This window comes from Triturus cristatus, chromosome 2_2 (genome assembly GCF_964204655.1).
Source record: "Triturus cristatus chromosome 2_2, aTriCri1.1, whole genome shotgun sequence".
NCBI classification, from domain to species: Eukaryota; Metazoa; Chordata; class Amphibia; order Caudata; family Salamandridae; genus Triturus; species Triturus cristatus.
In genome coordinates, this window is record NC_140582.1 from 263,074,025 (window position 1) to 263,093,804 (window position 19,780).

The window sequence follows — 19,780 nt, forward strand, 5'->3', positions numbered from 1 at the left end:
GTCCTGAAAGTGAGATACCCATTTGTCGGAGGGTATGGCATGATCAATTGTACTATTGACGGCCCCTGTAAAGAAAGGGCAATTAACAATCTTTCAAAACATGGCACTATTTTTAAAAACATTTACTTGAAGTAAATCATTCCACCCTTTTGCTTTAATTTCTTTTTTTTGTGGGCTGCCAGGGTTTGCTTGTATGTTTTCCTTCCCCTAGATATCTTGCCCTTATCCTGAGGAATTTGTTTGAGAGCTTTTAATAGCATTTGGTGCACCTCCGTGCACCTGTGATCAAACCACCTCTCCCCATCAGGTTTAGCTCTACCGAGAGGCCTCATGAGGTTGTTTGCTACCTAGTGGCATATCGCTTGGAATGCACTTAGTAAAGTGTCGCTATTAGTGGCACCATCTTAACACAAGCTTACATCTTCCCCACAAACGCTAAACAGATCATTTAAAAAGTGGTCATGAACAACCTTGCTCCATTTTAGTCTATGGGCCTGGTCCTGGGGAATCGAATCAGTGTTCTTGAGGCCCACCATGGGGCCAGCTACTTCACCCCAACCCCATTTCAGGATAAGAAATGGATTGTAATGGTCCCACTACTACTGGAACTGGTTCCACTTGACCACAAAGCATAGGACAAACTGGGCCAGAAAGGTGGAAACAGAAATGCAATCAATGGAAGAGCTAGAGCCCCTCCCAGTGAATGACGGATTACCTTCACCCTCCCCCAACTCCCCAATGTATTTCACATTAAAATCAGCAATATTTTCCTTGAGCAGGCCCCTTTGACGTGCTCATATGCTCGAAGTGGGCACTTGAGTGGTTCCCTAACCCAGGATCGTCAGAAATATTGCACCCCTTCGACATAAATGCAACTTAAAATCACCTAAAATAATCACAGAATAAGGAGCTTTCTGCTTTTCCACAAACAACTCTAAAAAGGATTTTCAACATAGCAAATGGTCTTAGGGATTAACCCTGACAAAGGAAATATAAAAGTTCACAATAAGTACATTCTTAGAAACTAGCTGGACCACCAGGAGGTTACTGGAGCCTGTGTCGAACGGTAGATTAAGATGAGTTAACCACCTTTGGCCCCGCCCAGCTGTGATGGTAGCACAAGTTCAAAATAAGAGGTATACCCATCCACAAAAAACGTACTATCCGTGTCCCAGGTTTCTTGTAGGCTCACTGTATGCTGATCTAGTAAGGCGTTAAGCCACCTCTTATCCTCTCTTTTAATATTTAGTCATGCGGTATTCAGGCTAACCACATTGAACAGGGAATCTGACCTAGATACTATCTGGGGGGGGGGGGGGGCTCTCAAGCTCCATGCTGGAGTTGTTCTAGAACAGGAATTACATGTGAGTGAATAGGTGGATTGGGTACAGGAGCTACATCAGGAAATGAAAAAAAATTCCCCTCAGAAAGTGACAAGTGATTAGAACAGCCACTGGTAGGAAACAGGGGCATGCAGCGCTCAGTAGAGACATGGACGATTGACGGGTGTGAAGGAAGAGGGAAGCTGGGGATTGCTTACCTCACATTGTGAATTTAATGGAGAGCCATGGAAACATCCGATGCCTGGGTTTAGGCTTCCTTACCTGGACCTACGTCACTGTATCATGGCATTCTTTACAGGAAGTAGATCTTAAAGCAGAAGTAAACTCCCACAAGGAAGTGCCATAACCACGTGATACTGTCACACTTCCTCTGCTTGCCAGCAGAGCACGCTTTTGTGTACAATGATTGTGTGAAGGAAGACAAGAAATAGTCATTGAGTCACATGCTTTACTTCACCCTGGGGGGAGATGGGTGCCTGACATTACACTGCTGCCTAATGGTAGGATCCAAGGAGCTTCGTTGCTATCCTCTGGTATTTCGAGAAATTCGGTCGGTGTTACATCAGCTCCCGGATTCGGTTCTCCAGAGGCTCTGGTTTTGATCCACTGAACTCATCAAGCTGCAAGGACAAAAAGGAAAAAGAGAGCAATTAACATGTCAGAAAAGGCTTATTGATGTTATAACACTAAGAGATAGCAGCAGCAGCAGCATGCAAAATATCACTACAGTATAACTCCCAATGACATGGTACTCGCGGGAAATATGCTTGCTGCTTTTGTTTCATAATTTGGATTAATGTAACGTTTTATTCTGTGTTTAGTTTACAGATGGCCTTGTTGTGGACACAAGACCATGTCATTAGACAGGGGAGCATCACGCATCAATTATGGTACTTTTGTTTTTTATGTTCTTGTTTTATTCCACAGGATATATCTCTTAATGTTTTTCTCTTTTTCTCTCTGTCCATGAATGACTGTATCTCCAGGCAGTGAAGTCCGACCCGCCTTCTCGTAGCCGCATGGCACTTGATTTGTCTGCCTTTATGTAGAAAAGGGAGGTATGGTGATGGAAATATCAGTTATGAAATGCACTTGTATCTGAGATCCTTTGATGCCAATATCTATGGGTTGATGGCAGAGGGTGGAATACTACAATATATTTGATCCTTATTTCAGTTGTTTTTGCCTTTATATATAAAAATGCTTTGCCTCTTTTCTTTGTTCATATATTCTTTGTCCAAAATGTTTTAAAGTATGTGTGTTTAATTTTCTTGTTTTATTCTAAATGCCTTAGTAAGCGTCTTTGATATTGTCGACGTCCTCTTGTTGTATTGAAATAAAAATAAAAAATAAAGAAAAAAACTAAATGTTCTCAATTAAAGATTCATGGGAACTCAAACAATGTTCACATTTCTTCCATCCTCTTCATTTTAAATACCTCTACTACCTTCGACACTTGATCATTCTGTGCTATCTACGCTGATAACACCCGAATAATTTCTACTTTTTCATTCTTCATTTACTCATACAAATCTTACTTTTATGGCCATCCATCATTGGAAGGCAGTATGGGACATCAGTTTAAACCCTTCTTAAACTGAGTTCCTGTATTTTCCCACCTTATCAGCACCCATCTGTCTTACTCGGCCAAGGAAAAATTGGGGTTCAATTCAGCCCATCCATGAAAAATGGATTCCTTCATAACTACTGCAGCTGTCATAGCATATTATCAAATACTGAGCATAGAGATGATTTTACCAAGCATCTCATTCAATAAAGCTAAAATACTCATGAACTCAATTGTACGCAGAGACCTGACTGTTGCAATCGCCTATTTGGAGGGCCTACTACAATATTAATTCATATCACCCAACGAGCCCCTAAACTTCACCAATATAATCTTATAAACTGTCCTTAGGTATAATTCCATCTCATCATACTGTCAGCAACAAAATACCTGATTGTATGCACACCTCTGGCATTTTTATTCAAAGCTGTGAATGGCGCTGTCCCACACTACCTCTCTAACATCTTCTCTCACTGCACCTCAACCCAGGACCAAAGACCTGCTAACCAACATTCTAAACAAAATCTAGTCTCACCTAATCACCGTGTGCTACTTCCAGGTACTTTCTAGCCCCCCTGCACACTGAAACCCTCTACCAGAAGACCGTCAAGTAAGTTCTTCTCTCCAAGATTTTACACATATGCTAAAATGTCATCATGTGTAAATAGAAGTAATCACGTGATTACTGACCAGCCTGCCTTACACTACTGTAAATGTCAATTCTTTTCATCTGTATGGCTTATTAGATAAAGATGTGTGTGTTTTTTGCCAATTGTTCTAAGTACGGCTATTGTTCTTTTTGGACAATCTTTATGTTTAAGATATTATGGATGGTAAGGTAAGTGAATTAACAATAATTTCACACAACTGTGGTCTGGTACAACAGGTGACAGACACTAAGGGCCTCATTTACAAGAAACTGGCGTAGGGCAGCGGCGCAAGTCTTTTTGTTGTGCTGCCCTACGCCAAATTGAAAGGGCGGGAATGCACCATATTTACGAGATACAGTGTATTCCTTTCCTTTCAACCAGTGCCGGCGCACAATTTGGTGCTTGGCACCAAAGCAGGCACCCTTGCACCATGGTGCAAGGATGTCTGCGGTGTTGGCAGGATTGTTTTTGTACAGGAAAGGGCACCTTCCTGCACAAAAACAATCCATAGAGGCGTTTTCCTCATTCTACGTTTGCTGCAGAACGCCGCACACATGCAAAGAGGAAAAAATGAGGAGAAATTGAAACGTTTCTCCTTGATACGCCTGCCCTGGAGAGGTGTAACATTTTGCCGCTGCTCCAGGTTTTTGTGACTGTTTAAATCTGGAGCAGCGTCAAAATCCACAGGTGTTGCTTGGAAACACCCACTCCATTCCATGGATGTCCATGGAATGCTTCCTTGATGCAGAGTAAGGCAACGCAGAACTTTGGGCTTTGCCTTAGACATCTATGAAGTCAGGGTGGCTTTGCATTGCCTCACAGATATGACTGAGAGGCCTGCGCCACCGGAGCGTAAAAAAAGTGATGTTCCAGTGGCGCAGGCCTCTTGGTAATAAGCCCCTAAATGACTTAAAATGGCAGTCCACAGATTTATTCACCTCTTTTCACACAGTTAGTATGACTCAGAGAAGTTTTTCAGCTGTGACAGGCAGTCTAGAGGGTGCTACCTTTGGTTCTGCCGAGGACTCTGGCTCCTCCCTCACCATCCAAGCAGCAAAAGCTGATGAAATCAGCCCGAGATCAGCTTCCACTGGAAGTCAAACACTGTGGTCTGGTTTGCTGCTTCCTTCATGTATGTATGTCGCAAGATTGTCAAGGGTCCTAACCCAAATGAGGGAATAGGTTCTCTCTGCTTCCACCGTTGGGGTGACCCACTGATTGTATCAGCCTCCCCTGAGTAAGTGGTTTCTTGGTCTTATGACTCTAGGTGGTTGTGTGCCTTTCAGTGTACTGTGCTTAGGGTATTTTTCTGGGAAACTGGGGCAAATGACTATAGAAGAAAAAGTTGCCAGGCAATAGTGGTATAAAATGTAAATGTTAAGAGATAATTTGGCAAGGAGTAGACACTTTGCAACCTCAATATACCAGCATATTTTAGAGGAGCGCTGTTGGTTGGGTGGGGATTGTTTCTCCTTCAATGACATTTAGAAGAAAGCATAACAATCTCTAAAACAGGGTTTATCTTAAATAAAAATGTACAGGAAAGTCCCCCATCAATTATGTTAAGGGAAACCTAGTCCCAAATATCAAATTCAGAAGCATATTTCCTCAAACTTGACAGTAATAATGGGATAGGGATCACAGGCAATACTAACAATGGCTTGCTGTCACATAATGTCTGTTGCTGGCATTTATCAAAGGACCTCTCTGCAATAGTTCTTCCAAATGTAAACATAAAGGACCATTATACTTAGAGGTATATCAAGAAGCACTTTGAAAGGCAATATCATTTGACTTGGAAAGACACACAAATAAGCTCATATACGCAAGTAAACACACGCACACACAGACACTAATCGATGTGCAACACCTAGATGTTCTCTTGTGTTTCCCCCTGAAATGGTGGGGCGTAGGTTACGCGGGGCACCGGGTGTGCTGCCGGCCCACGTCGTCAGGCCTACTAAAATAAAGGCACCAAGACAGAAATGTTGCTTCTTGGTTCCGGGGGCAGGTGGTCTTCTAGACTCCACCTGCCCAGCCACATATTTATTACTCTGGTCCCACATGACCTGGGGACTACACCACTTACACACGTGGAGCGATTAACATTAGACAAACACCCCTGCTGTTACAGTTGGGGTCAACTAAAATGTGCACCAGTTACATCACTGGGGCACCATTACATTACATTACAAACAAATGCAAACATAACTTATACATACTAATATTAGGGCAGTCTCTGTGCACAGTACCCCTAAGTATTCAGCAGCCAACATGGCAACAGCTCAGGGACATAGAGTTCCAGAAAACTTAACATTACCTTGATCCTCAGGCCATGTCATTACACCACATCATCTCGCAAATGGGAGGATGGCACGGGTTACTGCACAACCCATACCTGGTGAGAGTGTCTCGATTCACCAGCCTGGCGGGGGACAGCAAACCAACTTCATCTGCAGAGGTGGGACCTCGGCTGCTTACTGCTTCACTTCCACTCGCAAGCTCGTGATAGTTCGTGGACGGGCCCTCAAATAAGGAGACTTCCTCCAGATTACCCAAGTCTCCGTCAATCTCTCCAACCATTAAATTGGGTCTTGTTTGCGAATGAAAATGCTTAAACTGAGAAATGTTCCTGGATACTTCTTTCTCTCCACGGTGGGCAGTCACCTTGGTGCCACGAATGTGAGTGATGGTCCATGGATGGCATTTAAAGGGCAGCCTGAATTTACTGCCAGGAAATTGGCCTTTCACCAACACCAGATCTCCTACCCTAAGGTGTGATCGTTTCACTTTGCGGGACTGGCTGGCGCGAGCATTGGAGCGCTAACATTGCCTTACGACTCGCTGACCATCAATGGGACTTGGAGCCCACTCTGAGTTGTGAGGGATCAAGTCTTGCCATTAGCAGGTTCACTGGAGCTTGCCCCATGGTGGAGTGGCGGTATTCCTGGAGGAAAAAGTAGATGGCCTATTCATAAGGCTGTTGGTTGGCATGCGCAATCCCTATGACTTTGTTCAGGATCCTCATTAAGCATTCTATTCCCATTGGTTTGTGGCCAACCAGGGATGAGCTTCTTGTGGGTGATGTTCAAGGATTGGAGATATGCAGTTACTTCTTGTCCATGATACGGCAGACCATTGTTGGTTCTCAGCTCTTTTAGCAGACCATGAGTGGCTAGCGTCTTTTTCAATTTAGACACTACTTCATGGGCCCCTTGTGAGGAAATGATCTCAACTTCGGGGTACTTGGGATAATCATCAATGATTACCATCGCATATCTCCCATCCAGACGAATTCCTCAGTCCAGGCTTGTGCAGACCCATGGCTGTTGAGGTTCTTTCTCTGTTATCACGAGCGGAGCAGGTCCTCCTGTGGCCTGACACCATGAGCAGGATCTTACAGTGGTCTTGACTTGCTCATCCATGAGCGGGAACCATACTTTTGTGCGCAGCCGATTCTTGGTTTTGACTATTCCTTGGTGTCCGGCATGAGCGAGTTGCACCACCTGATTGGTGAGACTGGTGGGTATGACCAGACGATGTCCACGCAACAGCCAGCCATCGAGGTCTGCAACCAGTTCATGTAGGACATGAAATAGACTTTCAAGGATGTGTTGAGCCTCTGGGTTTCACTGGGCCTGTTTAACTTTGAACTGGTGCCACTGGCCACTTTGAACAGCTTCCAGCGTCCTCTGCAGACAGTCGTCATGGGCCGTGGCATGGCAGATCTTCTCTAGTAAGATTGGTAGCGGGTATCTTACATATTTTTCCGTTTCATTCGCTTCTTCCTCTTCTTAGGGGGTGGCAGCCAGAGGATGTCTCGATGGGTAATTGGCAGGATTGGTCAACCCAGGGCTGTATTCTACCTGGCAATTGTAGTCCTGTAACTGAAGCATCCATTTTCCAGTTCGAGGTGGCGGTTTCGACTCCGTCCCTCGGAATAAGGAAATGAGGAGTTTTTGATTGGTGGTGACCACAAATGGTTGACGATAGACATAGAGGGAGAGATGGCAACATCCCCAGTGTATAGCTATTGCTTCTTTTTTGATATGTGAGTACTGTTGTTCGATTTCAGTTAGGGACCATGTGAGAAGTTGGCCTGGTATATGATGTTCACTAGTTAAAGTGACCACCTTGTACCATGCCAAGCAACCCTTATGGTGTGGTTGTAAGTCAACCTTTTCGGACTAGCTGCCCTAGTGGTAGCGTAGGCTAAGCAGTCTTTGAGGCTAAACTCGTTAAAGCGTGTTAAGCAGGCTGTTTTACCAATTGCAACCCCCCTTTATACCAATGAAAGGACACCACACAGATATATATTCAAAATATATATGTATTTATTTCTCAAAGTATCCCCTAGACTCTTTATGAGCACAGGAGCACAAATCGTTAAACAAGACAGTGTTATAATATACAGAAGTTGCACTTTATATGGATGGGCCCTGGCGGCCACTCAAACCATATACTAAAATAGTGGTATAAGTACCACGAACAGGAAAGGGAAAAGGCCTAGGGCCTCTAGAATCGCTGGGCCTACAAGGAGCTAACTTCAGTTAGTGACCAGGAGGTCCACGGGTCGCGTGTGCAGTGAGGAAAGTTACACGCGTGCTCCATAGGTTTTCAATGGGTGCGTAAAAGTTAAAAAGTTACTGCAGAAAGGGTCTTCTGGATGGACTACGATCTTAAGATTCAAAACACAGACACTAGAGATGTTTCTCTACACTTGGGCACCGGAGTGCCAGCTTTACCTCACCCACAGGAAGCGGGTGCATAGGTCTCGAAGTGCGTCGGGTTTCTTCTATCGATTCAATGGAGCCTGATGACAAAGATGCTGCAGGCGGTCGGTCCAGAAGGGATGCGTTGGATCCAAGGGTGGATCGGAGTTATAGAAGACCTGAAAGCAGAGGGGACAGTGTTCACAGTCACTAGCCAGTGACCGGCATGGCACCAGGTAGGTACCAGGCGATGTCGGGTGCAAACAGGTGGTTAGGTGTAGCTTGTCTCCGCAGCCACGTAGTCCCTGAAGGTCGACGACGTCCAGGAGTCGAGTCACGAGCTGTTCCACGCAGGCTCTCGCTGTCGGCAGTGTTGGCGACTCGAAAGAAGCAAACAAGCCTTGGCAAAGGCAGGAGTCGTGGAAAGAGATGAAAGCTGATTGTTCTGACCAGCAGGGTCAGAGGGGCTGCTCTTTTGGAGAGCAGCTAGGGCCAGTCTGGAGCAACCAGACCAGCGTCGTTGATTTCAAAATAGGTCGCCAAAATGGCCACTAGCCAACGGGCCAGGGACCGGGCAGGCGCGTCGAGAGGCAAAGTGCAGAGGGGCCCCACGCAGATCGTGGAGATGCTGGAGGGCTCACCTTTGGTGCAGATGCTGCTCGGTGGTTGGGCTTCTCAGGACCCAAAGCACAACTTGGAGGGAGCCTCTGTCGTTGCACTTGCAGCTTGTCGTCGGTCTTCCAAGATGGCTGGCTCCACGTGTCTCGGTGCCTCCATGGGTTCCTTCTTTGCAGGGACTGTGGATCGGGCTGTGAGAGGTCTGGAGGTCCAGGTCTTGTCGGGCTCTGGTCTCGGGCTCCGGCAGGAGGCGGCGGCAAAGCAGACGTTGAATAGCTGGTTGGTGCTTGCGTTCGCAAGATGGTCACTCCCTGACCATAGGGGAGATTTCCTTCTGTCCTCTGTGCAGCAGGGCGTCGAAGTTCCCGTCTTCTTCTTGTGGTTAAGTTGATTCCAGGATGTCTGAAGTCTTAGGACACAGCTCCTACCTTTAAGCGGATTCTAGGGGCCGGACTACCTGCTAGGTCCCTCCCTAAGGGTGGGACCAGGAAGGGGGGTGGTTACACCCCCAATCCTTTGTCCAGCTCGCCCCAGGTCCGGGGCTGGTGTGCCCCAGGACCGGTTTGAACTGGCATATGCACCGAGGCTCCTTGTGAGCCTCAGGCATGTCTGATTCCTTTCAAGCCCTACCTGACCAATACACAAAATCCTGTCTGGGGTGGTGCTCGCACCTCCCTTGGCAGGAAACCCTTTGTCCACGTCTCCCAAGCTGGAAGGACTCCCAGCAGCAGGAGGGCAGACTTGTGTCTGTGGTGGCAGCATCCATTTTGTGGAGCTGAGGCTATGTCTGATTTTACCCGGGTTTCAGGTACTGTACATGTCGTGTCCCTCTAGAAGGGTGGAATGCTAACCCCGTCGCCAGAATTGGCGAGGGGTTAGTATTCCAATTCGTATGACACCTTACTCGACATGTTTTGATAAAGCCAAACCAAAGATAGCATTTAACCGCGAGGTTCATAATGCACTTAAGAGTATATGGTATGGCTATATCTCGAAACGGTAGAAGGAAGTTGTTCCGACCACTGCAGACAGGCTCAGCTCATGCCAGAGCACCATCTCACATGGAACCAAGCACTCTGCCTTCAGGATTGTTAAGGCCTGCCATAGGAGTGACTTATAGGTTAACATGTGACCCATTTAAGGTTAGGTATAGGTATACTACACCTAAGTGAGAGGTGGTTACACCAACCTACCCCAGCTGAGTGATCAGCCAGTTGTGTCAAATTGCTAGGCCAGGCCAGGGGTGGCACAATACATGCTTCAGCCCCTGGTAGGCCTTAGATACACCAATGCCCTGGGTACCTAGTATACACTGGTACAGGGGCTCACAGGGTGATCCACTTCCAATTGGTTATGCACCTATAGTGCATAGTGTCAATTTAGTTAGAGAGAACAGCAGGCTGGGGGTCTGATTAGCAGGCCCACAGCCTCAATATGTCAAAAACCAGTGAAGCAAAAAGCAAAAATTTGGGGTGACCATAGGATAGCAGACCCTACTCTCCTACACAACCCCCCCCAAACGCAGGGACATTAAACTAGCCTTGACCAGTCTCGTCTTCATGTCCTAAGTGGAAGTACCTGTGCTCCTCTGTAAAGTCCATCCCCTGTAGGGAAATGGACCACCTAAGCAGTTTGGGGTTTTCACCCTTCATCTGATTTAGCCAAAAGAGGGGCTTATGGTCGGTCTGAATCTTGAAGTGAGTGCCAAACAAGTATGGCCTCAGCTTCTTCAGGGCCCACACCACAGCAAAGGCCTCCCTCTCAATAGCTGACCTATTCTTCTCTCTGGGGGTCAACCTTCTGCCAATAAAAGCAATGGGTTGGTCTTGACCATCTATATTAATTTGTGACAGCACAGCTCCCACACCCAACTCAGAAGCATCTGCTTGGACAATAAACTCTTTGGAGTAGTCAGGACTTTTCAGGATAGGTGCAGAGCACATGGCCTTCTTCAGGTCATCAAATGCCTTTTGACAGCTTACTGTCCACTGAACTTTTTGGGCATCTTCTTGGATGTCAGATCATTAAGATGAGTTACAATGGACTCATAGTTCTTAACAAACTTCCTGTTGTACCCAGCCAAGCCCAAGAAAGCTCGAACTTGAGTCTGGGTGGTTGGAGGAGACCAGTCCTTGATTGATTGTATCTTACTCTCCAGTGGTTGAACTTGGCCTCCACCTACAAGGTGGCCCAAATACACAACCTTACTCTGCCCTATCTGGCACTTCGTAGCCTTGATAGTGAGGCCTGCCTTTTGCAGAGCCTCAAGTACCTTCTTCAGGTGGATCAGGTGATCCTCCCAGGTGGAGCTAAAGACAGCAATGTCATCAAGATATGCTGCACAAAAGTCATCCAACCCAGTAAGGACTTGATTCACCAACCTTTGGAAGGTGGCAGGTGCATTCTTGAGACCAAAGGGCATCACCAAGGTGGCAGGTGCATTCTTGAGACCAAAGGGCATCACTAAAAATTGATAATGTCCTCCTGGGGTTGAGAATGCTGTTTTGGCCTTTGACTCCTCAGCTAACCTGATTTGCTAATAGCCAGCTGTCAAATCAAATGTGCTCAAAAACTTAGCAGAAGCCAGTTTATCTATGAGCTCATCTGCCCTTGGAATAGGATGTGCATCTGTCCTAGTGACAGCATTGAGTCCTCTGTAATCCACACAGAACCTCATCTCTCTCTTGCCATCTTTGGTGTGAGGTTTGGGGACCAGAACCACTGGGCTAGCCCAGGGGCTCTCTGAGGGTTCAATGACACCCAATTCCAGCATTTTGTGTACCTCAGCCTTTATACAGTCCCTGACGTGGTCAGGTTGTCTGTAAAGTTTGTTCTTTACAGGCAGACTGTCACCAGTGTCCACCACATGGGTACACCAGTCAGTTTGACAAGGTATCAATGAAAACATGTGTTGAAATGATTGTAGAACCTGTCTACATTCAATCTGCTGATGGTCAGTGAGGTTGCCTCCAAGGGTCACTCCTTCAACTGAGCCATCTTCAGGGTTCTGAGACAACAAGTCTGGGAGAGGGTCACTCTCTTCCTCCTGTCCCTCGTCTGTAGCCATGAGCAAGCCCATGTCTGCCCTGTCAACATATGCTTTTAACCTGTTAACATGGAGTACCCTATGGGGACTCCTGGGAGTTCCTAGGTCCACCAAGTAGGTAACCTCACCCTTCTTTTCCAGGATTGTATGGGGTCCAGACCATTTGTCTTGGAGTGCTGCTGGGGCCACTGGCTCCAACACCCATACCTTCTGTCCTGGCTGAAACTCAACCAAGACAGCCTTTTGGTCATGCCAAGCTTTCTGTAAGGCCTGGCTTGCCTCAAGGTTTTTGGATGCCTTCTCCATATACTCAGCCATCCTGGAGCGGAGACCAAGTACATAGTCCCCTATGTCTTGTTTAGGCTTTTTGAGAGGTAACTCCCATCCTTCCTTCACTAAACACAGTGGGCCTCTTACAGGGTGCCCAAACAACAACTCAAAGGGGCTGTAGCCAACTCCTTTTTGTGGGACCTCTCTGTAAGCAAACAGAAGGCAGGGTAGAAGGATGTCCCATCTTCGCCTGAGCTTTTCAGGTAATCCTTTGATCATACCCTTTAGGGTCTTGTTGAATCTCTCAACAAGCCCATTGCATTGTGGGTGATAAGGAGTGGTGAACTTGTAGTTGACACCACATTCCTTCCACATAGCTGTCAAGTATCCTGACATGAAGTTGGTACCTCTGTCAGAAACCACCTCCTTAGGAAACCCCACTCTGGAGAATACTCCTAGCAGGGCCCTGGCCACAACAGGAGCTGTAGTGGTCCTAAGGGGAATTGCCTCTGGATACCTGGTGGCATGATCCACTACCACCAGTATAAATCTGTGCCCAGATCCAGTGGGAGGATCCATGGGACCCACTATATCTATTCCCACTCTTTCAAAGGGGACCCCCACCACAGGTAGTGGTATTAGGGGGGCCTTTGTTGTGCCACCTGATTTGCCACTGCCTTGGCAGGTTACACAGGAGCGACAAAACTCCTTGGTATCTTCATTCATGTGAGGCCAGTGAAAGTGAGGGACAAGCCTGTCCCAAGTCTTGTTCTGGCCTAAGTGTCCTGCTAGAGGAATATCATGGGCCAAGGTAAGAAGGAAGCCCCTAAATTGCAGAGGTATAACCAACCTCATGGTTGCACCAGGTTTTGGGTCTCTAGCCTCTGAATAAAGGAGCCCATCATCCCAATACACTCTATGGGTACCTTGAGCATTCCCAGCAGCCTCAGCAGCAGCCAGCTGTCTGAGGGGTTCAAGAGATGGACAGGATAACGGAGCCTGCCCCAAGTCAGCCCTGGAAGGTCCCCCTGTCCCCAGAAACTCAACCTGATCAGGTTCAAGCTCTTCAGAGACAGTTCCTTCAGGGTCCTCTAGATCATCTTCCTGGGAAGGCTGATCATCACTTGGAGGCAGGGGGGAAGGCACAGCCTTAACCCTCCTGTTCTTCTTCTTGGTAGGTGCTTGGTCCATTGTTCCAGGATCCAAGACCTGTGGTTCAGTAAGGCACTTTTTGGCCTGTGGCCTGGTCAAAGCAAGGACATGTGGTGATATACCTAACATCTCTGCATGTGTCCTGTACTCCACTTATGACCATAGAGAACTCTCTAGGTCATTGCCCAACAAACATTCTACTGGGAGGTCTGCACTAACCACAACCCTTTTGAGGCCAGTTACCCCTCCCCATGAGAAGTTAACAACTGCCACACTATGTGAAGTAGTGGCATTGCTGGGATTGGTCACCAGGTAATTCTCACCTGGTATGTACTGTCCAGGGTCCACAAAGCCTGGTGTCACCATAGTGACACTGGCACATGTGTCCCTGTAGGCTTGAGCCACTTTTTCATTTATTAAAGGAGTCTGTCTGTACTTGCCCAGGTTGCTGGGGCTCACAGTCAGGGACAAATCCATGTCCCCATCACAGATCAAGACTGCCTGTGTCAGGGTTCTGTCTAAGTCAGAATCTCCTTCAGTTCCCATAGTGATTCCCACTACACCCTTTGTCTGGGGACCAACACTGCTAACAGTAGTACTGGGAGCAGGTGCCTTAGGGGCAACAGTGTTGGGGGCTCCACCCTTCTTACAATCACTAGTCCAGTGAGTTGTATTCTTGCAAGATTTGCACCAGGGTTTCTCTGGACCTTCTTTCTTCTTCCCTTTAGGTTGGGACCCACCCTCGTTAGTACTAGTTTGGGGCCCTGTTGAAGACTTCTGGTCTTTAGATTTCTGATCTCCACCCTTTTGGTCTGTTTTCTTCTGATCACCCCCTTGGCCCTGGTTCTGGTTCTTTTGCTTAACCCTGATTCTGACCCATTTGTCTGCCTTCTTTCCCAATTCTTGGGGAGAGGTCAGATCTGAGTCAACCAAGTGTTGATGCAGTTGCTGGTTCTGACAGTTATTTAAAATCTGTTCTCTCATCATCAAATTGTACAATCCTGTATAATCAGATACCTTACTTCCCAGCAACCAACCCTCCAAAGCCTTAGTGGCACATTCAATGTATTCAGACCAGTCCTGAGTCTGTGTCTTCTGGGTGTCTCTGAACATTAACCTGTACTGTTCAGTGGTTAAGCCTAACCCATCAACTAGGACACTCTTCAGGGCTCTGTAGTTTCTGACATCCTCCTCTCTAACAGTGAGGAGTCTATCTCTGCCTCTACCTTCAAAGGAGAGCCATACGATTGCTGCCCACTGGTCTTCAGGAACCTGCTGCACTTTGCAGGCTCTCTCAAGAGCAGTCATCCATTTGTGGATGTCATCCCCACTTTTGTAGGGGGGCACAACCTTGGACAGGTTCCTATTGTCAAAGACCCTATCTTTGTCCTTAGGGACAATGCTGCCACCAGTGGGTATAGACCCACTCTCTCTAGGTTGCCTAGCCTTACTCAGTTTCTCTTCCATCAGAGCTACTTCTAGCTCCTGTCTCCTGATGGTCATCCTTCTTCTGGAGTGACCTTGAGAGCCTCTAGAGGCATGAGAAGCATTAGACTCACCTGAGTGATTCCTCTGCCTCCCAAGCCCCTGGTTAAGTCCACTCGGGAGATCCAATGGGATGATCCCATTGTCAGTCCCCAATAGCCTTAGTTTAGCTGGGCCACGTATAACACTTGGCACTGGGCTAGTTCTCCCTTCATCCCCACTACCTTCTGTATCAGTACCCTTATCACTCTCATCCTCTGTAGTATGATTCTCATCTAAGGGGTGACTATTGGAAAGGGGTACCTCAGTAGCATCTTCAGAAGGGGGCCTCCTGTTCCAGTCCCTAAGGGGCCTAACTGGGAGGCTTTCTTGAGAGCTTTCTGATCTTCATCACCTTGTAAAAGCTCCCTGAGTTCAGCAGAGGTAGGGTTCTTGGGCTGTTTAAGGCCCCTGATATTTGCCAACTGCCTGAGCTCATTTTGGTTTAAGGTAGCAAAGATGGATGGTGCCCTCTGGGGGTCACTCTCGCCAGAGATGGGTACAGTGGACCCCTCTGCCCCAGCCATTGCTCTTAAGTGTGGGTGGATGTGTTGCAATCTACCTACACTCGGGTTTTCCTACTAAACATATCTAGTAGTTGTAGTCAGGGTGTGCTACTCCCTTTGCTCTACAACAACTAAGTTCAGTAGAACTTAAGTATATCTATCTTGTTTTATATGTACCTACAGGTACCTATGTGATCTTTCAATTGGTAACCAAGAGATTACAATGGTAAAACACAGCAAGCTCAAATCCAACCGCTGCTCACCAATGTGAGAAGTTGGCCTGGTATATGATGTTCACTAGTTAAAGTGACCACCTTGTACCATACCAAGCAACCCTTATGGTGTGGTTGTAAGTCAACCTTTTCGGACTAGCTGCCCTAGTGGTAGCGTAGGCTAAGCAGTCTTTGAGGCTAAACTCGTTAAAGCGTGTTAAGCAGGCTGTTTTACCAATTGCAACCCCCCTTTATACCAATGAAAGGCCACCACACAGATATATATTCAAAATATATATGTATTTATTTCTCAAAGTATCCCCTAGACTCTTTATGAGCACAGGAGCACAAATCGTTAAACAAGACAGTGTTATAATATACAGAAGTTGCACTTTATATGGATGGGCCCTGGTGGCCACTCAAACCATATACTAAAATAGTGGTATAAGTACCACGAACAGGAAAGGGAAAAGGCCTAGGGCCTCTAGAATCGCTGGGCCTACAAGGAGCTAACTTCAGTTAGTGACCAGGAGGTCCACGGGTCGCGTGTGCAGTGAGGAAAGTTACACGCGTGCTCCCATAGGTTTTCAATGGGTGCGTAAAAGTTAAAAAGTTACTGCAGAAAGGGTCTTCTGGATGGACTACGATCTTAAGATTCAAAACACAGACACTAGAGATGTTTCTCTACACTTGGGCACCGGAGTGCCAGCTTTACCTCACCCACAGGAAGCGGGTGCATAGGTCGCGAAGTGCGTCGGGTTTCTTCTATTGATTCAATGGAGCCTGATGACAAAGATGCTGCAGGCGGTCGGTCCAGAAGGGATGCGTTGGATCCAAGGGTGGATCGGAGTTATAGAAGACCTGAAAGCAGAGGGGACAGTGTTCACAGTCACTAGCCAGTGACCGGCGTGGCACCAGGTAGGTACCAGGCGATGTCGGGTGCAAACAGGTGGTTAGGTGTAGCTTGTCTCCGCAGCCACGTGGTCCCTGAAGGTCGACAACGTCCAGGAGTCGAGTCATGAGCTGTCCCACGCAGGCTCTCGCTGTCGGCGGTGTCGGCGACTCGAAAGAAGCAAACAAGCCTTGGCAAAGGCAGGAGTTGTGGAAAGAGAGGAAAGCTGATTGTTCTGACCAGCAGGGTCAGAGGGGCTGCTCTTTTGGAGAGCAGCTAGGGCCAGTCTGGAGCAACCAGACCAGCGTCGTTGATTTCAAAATAGGTGGCCAAAATGGCCACTAGCCAACGGGCCAGGGACCGGGCAGGCGCGTCGAGAGGCAAAGTGCAGAGGGGCCCCACGCAGATCGTGGAGATGCTGGAGGGCTCACCTTTGGTGCAGATGCTGCTCGGTGGTTGGGCTTCTCAGGACCCAAAGGACAACTTGGAGGGAGCCTCTGTCGTTGCACTTGCAGCTTGTCGTCGGTCTTCCAAGATGGCTGGCTCCACGTGTCTCGGTGCCTCCACGGGTTCCTTCTTTGCAGGGACTGTGGATCGGCCTGTGAGAGGTCTGGAGGTCCAGGTCTTGTTGGGCTCTGGGCTCAGGCTCCGGCAGGAGGCGGCGGCAAAGCAGATGTTGAATAGCTGGTTGGTGCTTGCGTTAGCAAGATGGTCACTCCATGACCATAGGGGAGATTTCCTTCTGTCCTCTGTGCAGCAGAGCAACGAAGTTCCAGTCTTCTTCTTGTGGTTAAGTTGATTCCAGGATGTCTGAAGTCTTAGGACACAGCTCCTACCTTTAAGCGGATTCTAGGGGCCGGACTACCTGCTAGGTCCCTCCCTAAGGGTGGGACCAGGAAGGGGGGTGGTTACACCCCCAATCCTTTGTCCAGCTCGCCCCAGGTCCGGGGCTGGTGTGCCCCAGGACCGGTTTGAACTGGCATATGCACCGAGGCTCCTTGTGAGCCTCAGGCATGTCTGATTCCTTTCAAGCCCTACCTGACCAATACACAAAATCCTGTCTGGGGTGGTGCTCGCACCTCCCTTGGCAGGAAACCCTTTGTCCACATCTCCCAAGCTGGTGGGACTCCCAGCAGCAGGAGGGCAGACTTGTGTCTGTGGTGGCAGCATCCATTTTGTGGAGCTGAGGCTATGTCTGATTTTACCCGGGTTTCAGGTACTGTACATGTCGTGTCCCTCTAGCAGGGTGGAATGCTAACCCCGTCACCAGAATTGGCGAGGGGTTAGTATTCCAATTCGTATGACACCTTACTCGACATGTTTTGATAAAGCCAAACCAAAGATAGCATTTAACCGCGAGGTTCATAATGCACTTAAGAGTATATGGTATGGCTATATCTGGAAACGGTAGAAGGAAGTTGTTCCGACCACTGCAGACAGGCTCAGCTCATGCCAGAGCACCATCTCACATGGAACCAAGCACTCTGCCTTCAGGATTGTTAAGGCCTGCCATAGGAGTGACTTATAGGTTAACATGTGTCCCATTTAAGGTGAGGTATGGGTATACTACACCTAAGTAAGAGGTGGTTACACCAACTTACCCCAGCTGAGTGATCAGCCAGTTGTGTCAAATTGCTAGGCCAGGCCAGGGGTGGCACAATTCATGCTTCAGCCCCTGGTAGGCCTTAGATACACCAATGCCCTGGGTACCTAGTGTACACTGGTACAGGGGCTCACAGGGTGATCCACTTCCAATTGTTTATGCACCTATAGTGCATAGTGTCAATTTAGTTAGAGAGAACAGCAGGCTGGGGGTCTGATTAGCAGGCCCACAGCCTCAACATTTCAAAAACCAGTGAAGCAAAAAGCAAAAATTTGGGGTGACCATAGGATAGCAGACCCTACTCTCCTACAGACCAGCTCGCAAACGCTTCTAGGATTCACTCCCCACCCTCGGGCTGCTGCATCAGTATGGCTCCTAGTCCTTTTGGACTGGCGTCTACTGCAAGGGTGGTTTTTCTCCATAGATCAAAGTACATTAGTGTGGTGTCTGTTGACAGGGCATCTTTTGTGGCCTGGCAGGCCAGTTCCTGTTCCTCTCCCCAGCTCCATGAGGTCGCTGACTTGATAAGCTTGCGTCAGGGTAGTCAAATCCTTTATGAAACAGCCACAATAATTGACCATTCCCAAAAACCTGCAAACTTCCAACAAGGTGGAAGGCGGGCTGCTTCTTCTATATCTCGTACTTTTTCGGGGTTAGGGGCTACACCTTTGGCTGAGAAGATGTATCTGAAAAGGTTTAAGTGTTGTTTGAGGAACTCACATTTGCTTTTATGGAGGGTAAGTCCCGAATCTCTTATCCACTGGAAGACGCACCGCAACCTGTTGATGTGTTCTGATATAGACTTAGCATACACCAAAATGTCATCACTGATATTTACCACCCCTAGCAGGCCTACCAGGAGCTCTCATATAGTGTTCTGAAACACCTCAGCAGAGTTTGAAATGCCAAAATTCAGTCTTCAGTAGTGCCACAAGCCCACGTGAGTGGAGAAGGTGTGCTATACATTGACTCCTCCGCCAAGGTGAGTTGGTGGTATCCAGATCTGAGGTCGACCTTTGAAAACCAACTCGCTCCACTCAAATCCCCTATGAGGTCATCAATGGTAGGGGTTGCGGTGATGTTCTCTTTTTATCGCCATGTTGGGGATTCTCATATCTACGTATGTGCCTACCTCGCCCGGCTGCTTTGGCTTTGGTTTTGCCCACAATGGGGGACACCCACAGGGTGGGCACAGATACCCTCTTTATGATCCCCGCTGCTTCTAGCTTCTCTAGCTCCTTCTCCACCTGAGGCCTCAGGTGGAATGCGATTCTCCTCTGTCGCAGGGTCAGTGGTTGTACTGATCTGACTGATGTGCAATTTTATCTCCTTCGCTTTTAGGCACCCAATGCTTTCAAACACCTCAGGGAATTCTGACTGAATGTGTGAGACCCCCTTCCTGGTGAACTCCAAAATCAAAGGTGACTATTCTGAGCACTTGCGCAGTGCAGCACCTAAGCAGCATGCTATGTCCCTTCTCTGTGATATAAATCAGTGAGTCTATGGACTGTGGTCCATGGGTGATGGGAGTTCGGAATTTTTCTCTGATGAGCATAGGATTGTTCTGTCCATATGTGAACACCTTGATCACAGTTTTCTGGAGGGGAACGGTGCGTTGTAGCTTCTGGTAGGCTTCCGCCAATATTAGATTGATGAACTCCCCTGTGTCCACAGTGGCCAATACG

The 19,780-nt window shown here is 47.7% G+C and overlaps 1 protein-coding gene across 1 annotated transcript in view; it reads right to left on the bottom strand.

Annotated features, from left to right (window-relative positions):
* Nucleotides 1-1,777: 1,777 nt before the first annotated feature.
* LOC146862125 (thioredoxin-like) overlaps nucleotides 1,778-19,780 on the bottom strand; it is a 384,836-nt gene continuing 366,833 nt past the window's right edge. The window contains exon 5 of the mRNA XM_085643221.1: nucleotides 1,778-1,963. Coding sequence (XP_085499347.1) covers nucleotides 1,901-1,963 — 63 coding nt within the window. The 3' untranslated portion in view covers nucleotides 1,778-1,900. The remainder of the gene's footprint in view (nucleotides 1,964-19,780) is intronic.